The 16,605-nt window shown below is 43.6% G+C and overlaps 1 protein-coding gene across 2 annotated transcripts; it reads right to left on the bottom strand.

Annotated features, from left to right (window-relative positions):
• Window positions 1-1,286: 1,286 nt before the first annotated feature.
• On the bottom strand, window positions 1,287-16,403 carry LOC119430982 (lysosomal-associated transmembrane protein 4A-like). 2 transcript variants are annotated; one of them, XM_037698448.2, is made up of 7 exons: window positions 15,859-16,401; window positions 13,011-13,206; window positions 10,052-10,128; window positions 7,929-8,147; window positions 6,840-6,929; window positions 5,594-5,611; window positions 1,287-3,127 (listed from the first exon to the last, which is right to left on the bottom strand). In XM_037698448.2, the coding sequence occupies exons 1-7, from the start codon at window positions 15,955-15,957 to the stop codon at window positions 3,035-3,037; spliced, it is 792 nt and encodes a 263-aa protein (XP_037554376.1). In that variant the 5' UTR covers window positions 15,958-16,401; the 3' UTR covers window positions 1,287-3,034. The 2 variants fall into 2 exon arrangements, with proteins under 2 accessions (XP_037554376.1, XP_049513607.1); XM_049657650.1 differs by lacking the exon at window positions 5,594-5,611 and having other exon boundaries at window positions 15,859-16,403.
• Window positions 16,404-16,605: the final 202 nt, after the last annotated feature.

The following is a 16,605-nucleotide window of genomic DNA, read 5'->3' as shown; positions in this document are numbered from 1 at the left end:
AAGGGAGAGGCTGGAAAGAATAGCTTCTCTACAAGCCACTATTTCATTAAAACAGGCAACGGATCCTAACAATCACGAAAAGTGCGATCGAGAGGCTGCATCTTCGGGCATAATTGTTCAGTGGAAAGCAGATCGAATCTATAGTGCTGCATTTCCGACTGATTAACAGTTGAGGACGTGCGAAGTGATGGAGTCCCAGCAGAATATTCAGCATACTGAGGAGAACCCCATTTTTATGCAACGTACAAATTGCCGCAGCAAAAACGCTAATGAGCAGGCCGGAAGAATTTTAAAATGCAGCATTAGGGGATGCTTTGATATGAGCAATAAGAAAGCCGCCTTACCTCGCAAACAACACTGTTCTTTTTGTTTTAACAAAGTTCTTTCAGCCAATGCTGTGCAGCCACTGCTTCTTGCGCAAGCCGTCACACTTTCCTTGCGGTGTCATAAAAACTGCATAACCATCTTCACGCTTCTTGCTGCAGTTATATGCGCAGCAGCACGGCATAACGCTAGCAGACAGTGCACGACCTAAGGCAAAAAATGGCACGAACGGAAAAGCAAAACAAGCAAAATGCAAGATCCGCGCGTTTCCAAGGGCAACAGCAGGGAGACAAATCGTCGTGCAGGAAAACGGGCGCAAGACTAGCTGATGCGGAGGAGGTCGTGTGGCGGCAGCAGAGTTCAAAGAGTGGTGGTACTTTAAAGGTATCAAGGGACTTTAGAACAACTACAGCACCAGCTCCCCCTAGTAATTTTTGTAGGAAACTCTCAGTAGAAACAGTGGTCAATCCCCTTTTCTGCTTTGACAGTGTTAGACAAATTTTTCAACACTTGCAACTATTCCATAGAACTAAATCCTATCAGAGTGCCTTGAAGACTGCTTTTCTTTACACAAGCAGTAAGCCAACGTCTGTGCAAGTAAACCTACAGCAGAGACTTATCTTGCACTTCACACCCTTTCCGGCAAGCTGGTCTGGTGTTTGCACCATGAGAAGATTATTACGGCCTTTTTGTTTCGTTTTTTTTTTTTAGAACTAGATAAACCTTCATAATTTGTGTCTCACTGTCCACTTGAACATGAACTGCCATTCCATCAATAAGAATCCTGTTAGCCAAAGAAACATCCAGGATTTTCAGCACAAGGCTTTCGTTGAAATCGGTCAAATGTGTTTAGCAGTAGGACTCGAATGAGACAAGGCACTATGTAGTACACACAATCACGAGTGTGCTAAATTTATACACGTAGTTTGCTTCGCTAAAAGTAAGAAACTTGTAAAGCAAAGTTTGTTTTTTCAAGTTTTATTTCATTGCACGCTACATCGCAGATACATTTTTTTCCCTCCCTGGCAAGAAACAGGTTTTTCCGTTACACACTGAGGGAGGTGGGTGGTCTACTACAAATCTGTGCATTTAACCATGAAACAAAGAACAACGTAAAAGAAACCTGCACTAAATTGAGTAGCACCCACAATAACCAGAAACAAGAAGGCAAACTATAGAACACTGCACTTGCAACAGACAACATGCATGTCTTATCGGTTGCATCTATGTACAACGTAAACAGTCCTACATCTTCATAAACTCATCTCCCCTTCCCAAAATATTTACCAGGTTCGGTACCTATGCTCATCAAATTTGGACAGGCACTAGACAAGCATTTTTAGTAATGTATCAAGTGCCAATCGAGCTTTTTTCTTTTTTGTTGTTGTTGAAAGAACTTTCGGCCTTGGGCAAGGCCCAAACCACATGTGATGAAAGACCCATTTGCGGTATGTGTAAGCAGCACATGAAACAAACGCATGACTAGGAGGGGGTGGGGGAAAGTACCCAGACACAAGTAGACAGCGTAGAAAAGGGGTTCCCTTCTGGAGACCAGCAAATAGAAAACGTAAGGGGTCATAAAGCATGCGAGGAGTGGGTAGCTTAAAATACAAAAACGATAAAGAAGCTGATTAAAAAAAATAATGTACAGCCTCTCATGAAAGAATCTGGGGTATTGCGCACTAAACTAATGGCTGCTGGTGGGCCTGGCGGCTTTACGTTGCTATGGGACTCCAAACTCGAAAGATAGCAATTCTTTCTTGAAAGGTGCAGAGCAGCTGACCAGCTAAATACAGCATGGCCTGCACAGTTTTGACAAAAGACGTATATTAATGTAGAAATAAGCGACACGTGCGTGTCGGTTAATTCCATACTCTCTGGAATGCTGGATCACTCAGGGCACAGCAGAGGTCAAGACTACGCTGGTTTACGGTAGCCTCCAGCCAACTGAAACGTGGACCGCCCTCTTCCAACGAAGGCTCTAATTTTTTATTTTTTTTGCAATACTAGCGTGGACGTTTCCGTTGGTTAACATTAGTTGACACACTGGGCGCTAGCGTCACTCAATTGTAAAGATGGCAAAAGAGAAAGTCACCAAGGAAGCAAGTTCCGAACCCTCACGTGTAACATCTACCTGTGTCGGGGTGGTGCTCCAAGTTCAGCTTGCTTAACCATGTTTTGTTTATCAAGTAGCTCGCATAGTCGAGCAACCTCTGGAGGTTGTTCTGCGTCTACCTGAATAAGCGAAACGGACCTGCCCTACAAGTTGACTTTCCCATTTTCTAGAAATCTGGGATCCTCGCTGGTCTTGGACATCCATTCTCGAATTCAAGTTTTCTTTGCATCTGCCAAAGCATTGTCACAAAGCTGAACTCCGTGATCCCCCCCGAATACAGCCTGTATATGATCAGCTTGTTGCAATTTCCTTTCCCAATGTTTTGAGAAAAACAAAGAAAATATAGAGTGGCAAAAAAAAAAAAAAGGCATCACTGTCTGTGTCTGTGACATGCAATCCTCAATTCATACTTTCTTGTGGGGCGCAATTACAAACTGACGAGTAAACCAAGGAAAATACATCAAAATGTACACAGGACGTCCAGATTTGCACAGAAGCGGGCCATTTTAGAGACCGCGAGTGCTGTTTGGCAGCTGGAAGCTGCTTCGGGTGGCGGTGACCATTTTTCCTGCGCCAACTGCCGCGTCACCGAATTCAGGTGCTGTGGTTTGGGTACGGTGGGGGCGCGTAGACGGGCACAAATGCGGGCATCTTGGTCGCTGTCTCGTAGTCGGGCGGCAACAGAGCCTGAAATCGAAGGGCAGTCACGATTGGCTAACAGGGAACTGTGTACCATTCACCATCAGTTGAATTAAAGGGGGACAAAACTGACATTGAAACCATTTTCATTTTGTTCAGTTAACATTAATGAAACTTTACATACCTGCTAAGTATTTTCGCATTGATTTCAAAAGTGTACTAATTGTTTTGGGGTAGCTCCATTACTTTCTAACATTCACTTCAACCGTTGGAGGCCATAATGAAAAAAAAGAAAATGCGATGACTAGATACCTAATTTCTAAGGCATGGCTAGATCAGCCTGAAGACGTGCAATGTATTATGTAAGACGCAGATTGCTTACACATCCCTAATTATTGTGCTACATTTTCTCATTCTACGTGGTTTTGACATTGTGAACGCTGAAATTCAATGAACTGTAACATAGCTAATAATGCTAATAAAAAACTGCTTCCAACATTTCAGTCCTTGCCATTATAGGTGTTTCCAGAAACTACAAATAAAGGCCATTCTTATTCATGAACAATGCTCAGAATGCATGTTTCCAGGGGTTACCTCTGAGAAACACTTCCGCAACATGCGTAAATTTTGCTTAAGCTTTCCAATGCTCCCGTAGCTTCTAATACCAAAGAGCTCAGTTATGGCAGCCAGAATAATTTTTCGTTGCACTTGACAGCCAAGTTGGACGGCCCACATTTCGTGTTTTACAAGTGCATGTGAAGTAGCTCCTACAGAAGAAGCATCATGATCGCTGCATGCACTAAAGGTGACGGCCAAGCCAGCCAAGGTATCAGAAAAATCTGCAAATACTGCAAGTTACTGCTCAGCCTCATTCAAGTTCCCAGCTTGAAAGTACCTCGCTCCCTCATCAGCCTCCCTTTAAAGCAGTGTATAATAACATCTACATTTAAATATTCATAAAGTGGACCGCCAGGCACATTTACAATTCATAAAAAGGACTCGACAGTGGGAAAGAAGATCTGGAGATTGACAGGGCGGATTTCACCTCAACAAAGACTTCATTAAAGAAATTGACTGGTTGGCTAATTAATGCCAATTTATTGGTTCTAACGCTACAGGGCAATGCAGGGACAATGAGAGGTGACGTATGGCTTGTGGATTCATTTTGACGACTTCCACATTTTGCCCCAATGGGAATGCTGCCACTGCATCTGGGAGTCACACCCACAATTTCACACTCTGGACAAGAATGCCATAACTGGGCACTTCAGCGGGATAAACTGGATTTTTCAAAGGGTGCGAGCTTCGTACCTTTCCATTCACAATCAATTAGCTTCCCATAAGACGACCGAAATGCCATATTTGCAGAGATACAGAGCCACTCTTCACTTTTCTTTAAAAGGAGCGCCGACACACAGGTTGTAGAATCTCTGCCACACAATGATGCCACTAAGCAAGTATTTATTGTTTGGAAACACTTTTATGATGTTTTAACTTCATACTAAAGTTGGTCACCAAATTCCGGAACTGGTGTCATCAGCATTTTCATGAACACAGAAAATTTTCTGATGTGGTGTAGCAATAAGGCTACGTATAGTAGTCATGTTGCTCATCAAAAAATACAGAGTACTGCGCACGTTTCTTCTGGCTTCGCTAGCAGGAACTGAGCCAGTCAATGTATCACGACGCACAATACAGACGGCTCTTGGGGTATTGAAACCAAAGCTACTTCCCAGTAACAAGTACTATTACAGTAAATTACTAAGAGTGCTCCAATGCTCTTCGGGACATTTTTCTTTGATTCAGAGGGCTTTAGCCTTCATTTAACGCAAAAAGATGGCAAGTTGAAAAAGTCATGTCACTACTTAAGTTCTGGGCTCTTAAATTCTGGGATTTTACATGCCAAAATCACGATATTATTATGAGGCACGCCACGGTCGGGGACTCCGTATTAATTTTGACCCCCTGGGGTTCTTAAATGTGCACTCAATGCACGCTACTCAGGTGTTCTGGCATTTCACACCCATCGAAATGCGGCCATTGTGGCCAAGATTTGATCCCATGCCCTCGGGCATAGCAGTGCAACGTCAACGCCACCAAGCAACCACAGCTGGCAATTCTGGGTTCAATTCTATGTTTCCAGCCCAGTTGGCTTTTAGGATAAGCAGAGAGAATTTTACTCGTACCGTGCACTTGCAAGCTTCTCTGTAAAATTAAGCAGGCTCAGTTGGTTCATATTCTGTGATGAGTAGCATGGAAGCGCGAAAGAAAGACAGGGACGGCCATGTCTGTGCCCGTTTCTGTTGGTCATCCTTGTTTTCCTTTTGGACTTTCGATGCTATTCTTCACTGTAAAGATGGACGACACTGTGCACAGCACGCCTGACTCTAGAGATTGTGTACTGCAACCTGTCATGCTATTCACGCCCAACATGCTTCTACTACTCAATAACTACGCTACAGATGAGCCCCAGGTATGCAGAGGAAGCAAAGCAAAACAAAAACCAACGCCTACCTGGCCGTACGGCAACACCTGAAAGCAGAGAATTCACACCACACTGAGTCACGCAATCTATATAACAAGTAACAATTCCTGAATGCACAGTTTTGCTGAATTTGAAATAAACTGCTAGTACGACAAAATGAGAAGAAAAAAAAGATTACCTAGAAGTACATCTTCAGAGAAAGAAGCAAATGCTATGACAAACGATGGTTTGTTTGGGTTCTCCATTTCAAGAAGCAGCACAAATGAAACCTCAATGCTATGACCATATTGTGGAACAATCAGTTTTGAAAACGCTGCGTAAATTTCCGCAACAGCCGCACCTCCAACCTGACCTTCCAGCATGGGTAGCATTCTTGGCGAGGTTTTGAGTGAAACATTGGCAAGCAGCTGATACACATTATTTTTTTTTTTTTTGGGGGGGGGGGGGGAGGCAAGTTTTCTTTCCAGACATCACCCTTTTGTCTTCACAAGGTGTAACTATTCTTCAGAGAAAAATAGGTTGCAATGCATAACAAAGCTAGGAAGCACAGACTGTACTGTTGTACACATATCTACGCTCTTGTCTAGAGCACTGGAGCACCGTGCTGCGAGGCAATGAAAGAGATATTCGTGCGTTGCTACTTAGTTTGGAAGACTACACTTGTGAGCAATGCTAGTCTCCTGGACGTGCAAGTCAAATTTTTCAGCACAGTGTCCCCAACTTAGTAGCTGCCTTTGTAATTACTCTATATTTGCTGCGCAGAATGATGCTGAAGCACTATAGGCAAGCACAGACATTTGTACAACCACGGTTATAGCTTGGAACAGTAAAGCTGGGTTTGCTGCCTTCTTGACGATGGCTTTCGCACTTGGCAATTAGCAAAACTGGCCGAAGCTGTTGCAACCAAGAAAATTCACAACTTATTCACTGGCATTTTTAAAAATTGAATACTGAGGTTTTACGTGCCAAAACCACAATTTGATTATGAGGCACACCATAGTGGGGGACTCCGGATTAATTTGACCACCAGGGGATCTTTACCGTGCCCCCAACGCAAGGGGCACGGACGTTTTTGCATTTCGTCCCCATCGAAATGTGGCCGCCGCAGCGGATCGGATTTTATCCCGCGACCTTGTGCTTAGCAGCGCAAAACCATCGTTCCAGAATCTGGGCCCAATTATCTGCCACAAATGGGTTACAGTTCCCTGATAAACAGCAATTGGTCATCCTAGCATGAGACAAAGCTTTCTTTCTCTTTAAGGATGCAGATCTTACCTCAGAGTCAGATTCGACATCAGGAAGGCTCGCTTCTTGCCTGAGTCGCAGGTATTTGTAACAGGACCAGACAATTCCCATCACATAGGCCTAAAGAGATACAATAGGCAGCATTAAAATCAACAGTCAGCATGAAAATCACCATAGTTTCTTAAAAGTAAACACAGCAAGTTTACTTGCTCTAAGGGGAGAGGCGGGTCGGTCCTGGACCAAAAATTTTTTTAATCGTTATTCTTTCAGGTATAGTGCTGAAAACATGTACATATATGTAATGTTATGTGCTTATTTCGAATATAAGGTCCATTTTCATTTATCTCCTTCGGTTCTAATTTTATGCAAGCTTGCTTTAATTATCTTCCGCAATGATTTGCAAAATATGCTTTCCTTAGATATCGCTAAATAGGGTATCAATGGCTTCTGCAAGATTAAAGGGATGCAATAAGACCAACCTTATTACTGTGCTTTACCTAGAACCCGAGTTGTGAAGTATTGAACTTGGAACTCGAAAAAGTGTTTTTCTGGTGACTAACTTTGAAGTATTGTTGTTTTTAGATCCCAATGACTTTTTCAGCAACATTGCTGTTGTCGATTTAGCCTGCTTCAGAAAGTTGTCTGTATAAACTTGGCTGAAGCAAGTTTGCTTTTGGCATTTTTTCACCATCAGAAGACTTCTAACAGAAGGTTTGGAGACCTAGAAGTGCAACTTTTCCGGACAGACTTCCTTTTTCATAAAGCTTGAACCAACCTTAGTGAAACGAGCCCAAATTCGTAAGCTTTACGTAAAATTTGTGAGAGATGGCAGGTATGCAAGCGGCAGAATGGAGCGCCAATGATTCCTGCCATGTCGCTTCTGGCTTTTCACTCAATAGGGTAAAAAGATGGGCGAGTTCGAAAGGATGCATACTTGTTCGTCAGCGCAAAAACAACTGAGGACACAGAGAGAGAGAATGATATAGGATAAGCGCAAGACACAGGACGAGCGGTGGACACAGTGCGCTCATGCTGTGTCCTTCTACTTCTGCGTCCTCAGTTGTTTTCACTCAAATGGGGTTTACACTTTAAAGTGCGAGAGCGAGACAAGCGACAGACCTTGATCATCATGCAGGCGACAAAGCCAACCATGACAACGGTGCAGAGCCACTGGGGGTCGAGACGCAGTAGCTCCTTCTGCAGGGGCAGGTCTCGCGACGATGCCACCAGGCGGCGCACATCCGGCATGTACGAGAAGTAGCCCACCACCGTCAGCGCCGACAGCACAAAGTCAAACACTTGCAGGCAGAAGAACGGCATCAGGTACGTTGGCTGACCCTGCGCAGAAACAGTTGGGGCATGCGTCAAACACACTGCCAGGCACAGAGAAAGCTGTGGGACAGGGCACCACAGAGTTTCGCACCAAAATTACTAAAGGGAAACCTTGCACACGTGTGTGTGCACTGTTCGCATTGCGCTTAACCCTTTCTCTACCACTGACCTGTGTAGATGTCACCAGAATTGGAACTAATACAAACAATGACGAGGATAGCCTTCGTGAGGAAAAATATGTTTTGCAGTGTGAACCAATTGCAAGGACATGTATATCAGTCAGCTTGCACTGAGTATCAGTTTTTGACACTAGGTGGCAGCACTTGTCGGTTGTAGTAGAAATTGGTCAGGACTATATAGTCATCATCATCATCACCATCATCATTGGCATTGTGCTTTCTCCTCCCTAAGTGTTGCTTTGAAAGCTTGCAATGGAAACATGGCTGTGTGCGCATAGTATTTCTGGGAAATTTGGCACAATCTTTGTCATTTTCTGTAGCGTTAATGTTAATATAGCATGGGAATCATGGGTAGAACATGGCTCTGTTGAAACTTGTCCCATTGGCTTCGAACAAGCTTCCAAGTTCTTGTTTTAACCTAATATAGTGAATGTGCTGTATGGCAATGATTGGGCTTCATTTACACTTTAATTTATACCCCCATATTGTTTTCAGAACAAATTAAAGCTAATAAAAAAATAAAGTTATCTAAGATAGTAACCCATAGCAAGTGTTGCCCCTGCCCACTAGCCGTCCAGATCTACCAGCATGCATGCTCAGAAGTGTCAAGACTTATTTGTGCAGTCAAAGTTACACAACGGAATGAAGTAGTTAGTCAATGTAAAACACTCCACTAGTCTAATAAAATTTTGTGCAACTAGCGCACAACAGCTGAACCATACAGAACAATAAAATAAGCTACAGTTTGTATTCTCAACGAAGCCATGCCAGATTGTACAAAACATTCCACGTACTACCCAGCATTCCCATGGAAGGTCATTGACTGAAGTGCCAGATTTCCTTGTCGTATAATTCTAGTATAGAACTTGCATGCATCACACCACTACAGGTTGCAAGGTGAGGTGACATAGGCTCACCCGTCCATAACCCTGAAGCACCCCTTTGTCTTTTTCCTGCGTGTCAATCTTTCACGATATATCATGGCACTCATGGCATTACAATAACACGAATAAGTTCCACAAAATAATCCCTTCAGGTTTCACGAGGAGTGTGATATATCACGAATGATTCACATACAGCTAAGGGCAAAGAGGGGCACTTTTTGAACACAAGTAAACATTCATGATCTGAAAAAATCCAGGAGACAAATCCAGCACACAAATCTGTAGACGTCCTGTAGACAATGCTGCCATGAACATGCAAGCCAAGCATTATTTCACTGCACGCAGCTGGGACCTCACAATCTTGCATATTGCTTCTCTCTCCTGAGACTTTTGAGACCCTCCTACTCTCTCTCTCTCTCTTTTTTTGCCGCCGTCAATGATGCCAAAGGTATTGCGATTCCAGTCCACAGATGCCAGCAACTGGGTGATTGTTCATGACCACCAATTACCACCGAGTGAACGACTTGCACACGCGAGCACAACCCTCAAATCTTCTACAAAATGCGAAATTAGTGGTTGCTAACGCGTCCCACTCGTCTTGTCACCATTCTGTTGCACTATGGCATCTTCGTCAGACACCAACCTTGAAGGCGCGATATGCGCACCACATTAGGAGGCAAAATAAAGGAGCAATAGGCAGGGCATTGCCATCAGTGCCACCACAAGCTAAGACAAAATGTGTTGAGAGGGAATGGGAAAAATAAGCACTGCACTCCTTATATAACCGCTCTTACAACACACGCCACCGATGCAGAAGTTGAAAAGGCACATTCGTGCGAGTCCTTACCCATATGGTTCCATACAGTAGCAACAGGGTGACAACTCCTGTGCAGACGGTGATGGCTAGAGCCACATGAAGGTCCTCTAAACAGCGGAAACAAAAGAAAATTCCAGCTTAGTGCCTGGAATGAAAGCCCACAAGCTGATTCCCGTCTGACCAACTCCGTGTAGGGCGCTTAAAAGCCATAGCTCAAGTTAGCCAATCAACAACAGCACACTGTACTAGCACAATGCCAGGAACGTTGCAAACCGTAGGCGCTGACATGTCTGGCACTAGTAGCACGAAATCTCGTGATAGTGCTTTCAAAAGGGATCACCCGAGAACATCACCCCAGGTTCACACATGCAAAGGTTGTGATCAAGAATTTGCAGCAGGAAATGGTGTGTATAGTTGGTCCATCACTGGACAGCGTGAACAAACATACTTCGACACAAGACTCAATTCCTCTATGCATTACTGTAACATACAACTATGCTACCATGCACAGACATGTAAAAGTAAAATAAAAGTGAATACCTTGGTGCTGTCCTGTATGTCAAGAAAAGAGAGGGGAAAGAAAGAAAAGGAAAAACTAAAGTCTCTGGAGTTGACATAAAGCTTTGCGATCAAGGCACACCTTACACTATGTTGTAATCAATGTAACTATTAATTATGCGATGAAAGGTACACACTATCACAAAAGAGATGCCCAGCCATTCTCTACTGCCTCAACACAATAAGCTGCTTAGCCAAATAATTAAAGGCCATATCTTGCATTTGGTTGTGCCCCAACATGCAAGTTTATCAAATCAGATTGTGCAAGTTTATCTATCATCATCTCCTGATTGTTCACAGAACATTACAAGCAGGTCAAGTGACAGTGTACCATGTAGTATAAAGTAAATGCATATGTGAGCAAGCATGATTAATGGTTCACACGACAATGAAAATAAAAGGTAGTACTAGATGCGCTATCTATTGCGTTAAGATAGCTTTTCTTGCTAGCTATTTTTTAATCAATCAATCTACCAATCATCTTTATTTAACATATTACCAATCTTTGGGGCATGGACAAAAACCCTGTACAAGGCTTGACAGGCATCCATGTCCCAAAAACATGGCAAACAATTAGCAAGCTCACAGAGCCCAAAAGGAAAACACATACAGTAATTACAATAGAAACACAGTACTATTTAGGACGAAAGACCACAGGCCACATACATTCAGGTTGCATACACTAAAGATACATTCAACGTAAGTTAATTATAGATTAGTTTGTAGACATTTTATAAAGTATAACACTTGCAATGTTATAATTAAAAATGTATGAAAGTCACACTTTAAATTAGAAAAATAAGAAAAAAGGGCAGTGCATTGTAGAAGTACTGTAAGAAATAAGCGAGAAGGAATACACATAACCAGTGTGAAAAGAAGGAATGCCAAAGGTCATATGTCCGATACCACTACAACTGAATGCCTCGTCAATGAAAGGTATAACAAAGGAATTCAGGTGTCCTTGACGGCTGATTTGTTGCTTTACAATGAAAGCATGCTGTGGCACTGTCACAGCCCTATTCACCTGCCACTAACGTGCGGCGTGGGTATGGAGCACCAGTCTACGCTGCAAGAAAGACTGCGCGGGAGGGTATGAACTCCACAGCAGCGTAAACCATTCTCGATCATTGATGAAAAAAAAAAAAAAAAAAACAAGGGGAGAGAGATGCCTACCAGACCAACAGCCAAACACTGCCGAACAGCATTTGCGAGCAGCTTCTATCATTAAGTATCTCTCGAATTCATGTTAAGTAAAGGTTGTCTTTTGCTGTATGAGCTTAGCCTGCTTTACTGCGAGTGGTATGGTGCGTGATCTTTACAATGAAGTGACCTGAAGTGCCGATAAAGACATCTGACTGTGAATACTTGCTGCGAAGACTCTTCATGGAGATGGATTCCAAGTTTATGTCGCTGCTTTCATGAACACGTTAACAAGGCTACTACAAGCATACTGCGTGTACTTTTCGACACGGGCACTAGCCCAGCTCATCAATTTCTGTAGAAATATACAAGTTACGAGTGCAACTCGTCAAGACATCTTTCATTTCGCAATCCAGAAAGCAATTAATGGTTTTGGCCCCAGGCTAGCTAAAATATGCATTACAAAAGTGTCGGAATTCCTCTCAATTAATTTATTCATCTATTTGTTTTTACCTGCAGAACGTAAAGAGAGGGGGGGGGGGGGGGGGCATATGTGCATATGTTTTATAAGCTGTTTGTTCCTGATGTCTTGTCAGTGCTGAAATGGTTAAGAGTGAATAATTTGTCCCTTATAACCGAGTCAATGACCTAGGATATTTGAAACTTGCACATACCAGTATTGGTAACTTAGAAAGTTGTTCAATTTAGAGAGTTCTTAGTCACCTCAACAAGAACCCTTGCCATTTCGGTGTCTCAGCAACTTTTTTAGTGATGATAACAGCCAGGAAATTGCCTTGGGAAAATTCCTCAAGGCACTCTAGCTAAGTTCAATGCCTCCCCCAATTAATCCCAAGAGGGATATATAGGCCTCCACATGGTGCTACTTCTAAGCAGCTGATTAGTGAGCTACCTGGGTGCATCAAAGCTGCTTTTCTAAGCAAAGCACGTCAAATTCCGATATTTTTTTTAGAAAATCATAGGTTACTTCTTTTTATTTTTCCACGTCCTGACCACTGACTAGTCACCGCAGAAAGTAACTTAAAGCTATAGTTTAAAAAATAAGGAACATATCTAGGAACAATTCCGAGCAAGTCGTCAACATCATCCCTCACTTAGTGACTTTTCACTAAAGGTCACTACTAAATCAAGGTTTGGTTTTGGGCCATGAATTGGAGACCTTACTTGAATAAAAAATTTTTTTTTTAGTGCTACAAATACTGTTGCATACGGAGCTCAACAATGGTAACAATGACTGGGAAAACAAAGTATGTCCTTGAAACACAGAACTCACCATCACGGATGCTTGCCAGCTTCGGGTCATTGGACACGTCCGAAAGTTCGTGGCTGTAGACGGAGGGACGAAAGCGGGTGATGAAGCTGCCCGAAAGCTGTGTCGTCGCTGATCCGTTGTTTCCGTACAGCTTTTCGATTAGCTCCGGCCGCAGCATCATGCTGACGAGAATCGCCAGGGCGAGGACATGGAGAATCTGTGATGGTACAACAACATTCCCAATGGGCTCACTAGATCGGCTTCTCCATGTATGACCGAAGTCGTAATTCGCTATATGAGCCTCACAGCCGTTTGTGCCTGGAGTATTATTCTCCACTGCAAGAGCTAGGCCCTACACTACGGCCACATCTGGTGGCCTACATATAAAACACGTCATTAGGTCCAGATAAATGGAATCGCCACCAATACATGGGACCCAGCTGGACTCCCAACAGCAATGACTCGGATAAAGGAGTCTTTTAACATACCATTTTCCGGCGTTAACCCTTTGATGCACTGTGTACATAATCCTGTACAAAAAGATAGCGCATCAACAGCAATAATATTGATGAAAGTAATGCCAATTAAAATGTGTCACATAAACATCTTTATACTCTTCTGATTGGAATTGTGCTGCAAACTTTAATGACATGCGCAAAATGTTTTAGTGATACTTGTGGGAAGGTAGACGTTTGTGCATTTTTGCTCGGTGTGAGTATGTCATTGTATGAAGTGGATTCACTTCTTTCATTGTTTTTCACAATTTGTTGCACCAGTCATAATTCTCAAGTGACTGGATAGCTGCTTTTCAAGCATGCTATACATGAAATACTTGATGTTCTCATATCTGATGTTTCTGTAGTGAGTTTTCGCTTGTAGTCCTCGTTCTGTATACTTGACAAAATTCATTAAAGAATTTAAGATTCTTAACCTATTCTGCAACTGTACGCTTTCTATGATTCTGAAGATGTAAGAAATGCGGTAAAAGTATTCAATCAACAAAATAATTGGCGCCTGAGAGGGTTAAATGAAAGTCCAAGCCCTCCAACAATGAAAAAGAATACTGGCAAGTATCTGAGTGACCTAAACAATTTACTACAATACTTTTGATTTTAGTGCCTAGGAAGTGAATGGTATCATGCATGACATCACAATAACACTGGCTCATTCTGTTCCTGTGATCGCTGCAGCTGCCAGACACAAACGCAAGCCAAAATAAAAAAGAGAGAGAAAAGAAAGAAAAAAATTTAAAAAAATAGCAAAACGTGTCTAGCATTCTTGCTTATTATTTATAAACAGCACCATCACACCTAGCTTTACTGCTAGCACAATGTCAGCAAATGTTGCCCTGCGTCACACTGTCATGATAATGTCAACAGACATGGCATTTCAAGATCAACTTTAATATCGAATTCCCAATGTTCATACTTGTTATGTGACATGCGAGATGTGTCAAAGCCCTTCCTATGACTGCAGTACTGTCATTAAGCATGGTTGGCTACCAGCACTCAAAACGCAGCTTTAATGTTGCAATTTATTCCAGTTTACAGGTGTTTGAGTTTGACCTACCTATATTCATAGTCGAATGCAGCGCACTACATCAAGCTTAAAATTTGTGCTGCATGTAGCAGTCACTAGAAACAGAGTGACCATAACATGCATCACATCCACTTGCTGCACAGAACAGTGCATGAGACAGCACAAATTTGCTAAAACAATCTGACGTGCGCCAATCTTGCTGTTCGTGGTTGGCACACAGCAGAGGGATTCTGAGCATGCTCAGAGGAACTTCACTGTTCTATGCCATACTATACACATGCTCAATATGCCCAGAAAGACATTTGCAGGCCCTACCGTAATAACGATGTGACAGTTGCATTTCATAAGTGCAAGATGCAATGTGTACTGCAATATTACGGCTTACTTCTGAACGCCAAAGCAAGTGCTGGCATGTTACAGAAGCCGACCAACACACTGCTGAAACGTTTTTCGTGGTATACACTTTTGAACTGTGGACTATATGTGTTTTTCCTTCATGACAGCGTGTAAACATGGTTGTCAGCCCATTTGTCATGTGCACAAGCTAAACCTTAGAACGACAGAAAGTTCATCTATGCATGCAGACATGGTCACAAGGGAGAAACGGACAACACAAACGAACTTTTTTTCTAGCTAAACCCTGCAGCAGTTCTCGAGGCTTTCGTTGCTATTAATAATGAATAAAAATTGTGGATTGCTTTTCTTTTTCTTTTCTGGAGGTGTGATAAATTGCATTGTTTGAGTTGTGCAGGTTGGGAATGATAAACTGGAACCAACCTCCAAAACCTGTTTACGTTGCACCGCACGCGTTTGCAGATCGAACACATTCCTGCACGCAGAGGCATGTGGTTTTAAAAGAACCTTCACGGCTCACTGCTCCCAGAAGACAAAAAAGCGGGGGAAAAAAATAATAAAAGCGTTTGCGCCGGCGACATTTGCACGAAACACCTGGCGCGCGTCTACAGGCAGATGCCGCGGGACTGCGGAGCGCAAAGTGGTTTCGCACTGCACTTTCTACTTGCGTCATACAAGCGTGCGTCATGAAGTGCAAAGAACATAGACAGCCGATTGCCAGCCAAGCAAAACAAAAGCAGCCATTATACCGATAACAAGACGCTCTCGTCTCAACCTACAAATATCGACCAGCGCCTCTACACCGTCCACCGCTCCTGGATCGTATTTCCCCGTTCCTCTCACCACAACCTACTCCTCGTATCGCTGTTGCAGGGCGAGGGCCGTCGCGGTTTGCGCTAGTAGAAATAAGTAAAACGCGATGAGGAGTAAAGGATAAAACGGCAAGACATAGTTGCAGTCGAGGGCCAGCACTCACCAAATGCCAGATGCCCAGAATCACCGTGCCAGTGCGAACATGACAGCAGAAACAACAGCGAAACGCGCTGTGATTCACGAGGTCACTTTTCCTGCGCATTCCTGTGGTTGTGTCGGGCAGGGTCACGGACAAGAAGCTCGCTGCAGTCACAGACACGCCGGTTCGGCGAGACTTGGGGCAAACGACACACAAAAAAATCGCTGTCAATCACAAGACGGCTGAAGAATTTAAGCCTAAAAGGCGATGATACGCGCTGCTGCTGCAGTCCGCTGTTTCCGCCACCACTGCTGTGACGTCGCAGTAGCACGCGTTCACAAGATCGCTCCGATAGCCTCGATTTCCGTAGCGGTGCGCGGAGATTCCAACCTGTCGCGCTCGCGCGCGTTAACACGACGACACAGCTGCTTCGAGCAGGGACCTTAGGTAATTAAATCTTCAGTTGCACACAACAGGCGCGGTGCGCCGAGATCGCCCCCAGCAGCGCAACCGGCGCGGGCGCAAGCGGATCGCGAAACCAACCGCCACCCCACCAATCGCCGCCGAAACTCACGAGCGCGCAGTTGCCACACACCATTGAGCAACAATACGGCCACAAGCCGTTTCTAAAACTGGCACGCCACTCATGACATTTACAATTTTTTTCGCCAACCGTAGCGATCAGTGAGCCAAGGAATCAGGTTGATTCACATACACTTTCAAGAAAAACGCTTGTCTGCTTTGTTAGCAGATGGCGCTTATGTCTGCGAG

Source organism: Dermacentor silvarum, chromosome 10 (assembly GCF_013339745.2).
Source record: "Dermacentor silvarum isolate Dsil-2018 chromosome 10, BIME_Dsil_1.4, whole genome shotgun sequence".
Classification (NCBI taxonomy): domain Eukaryota; kingdom Metazoa; phylum Arthropoda; class Arachnida; order Ixodida; family Ixodidae; genus Dermacentor; species Dermacentor silvarum.
This window is presented reverse-complemented; position numbering and strand designations above follow the sequence as displayed.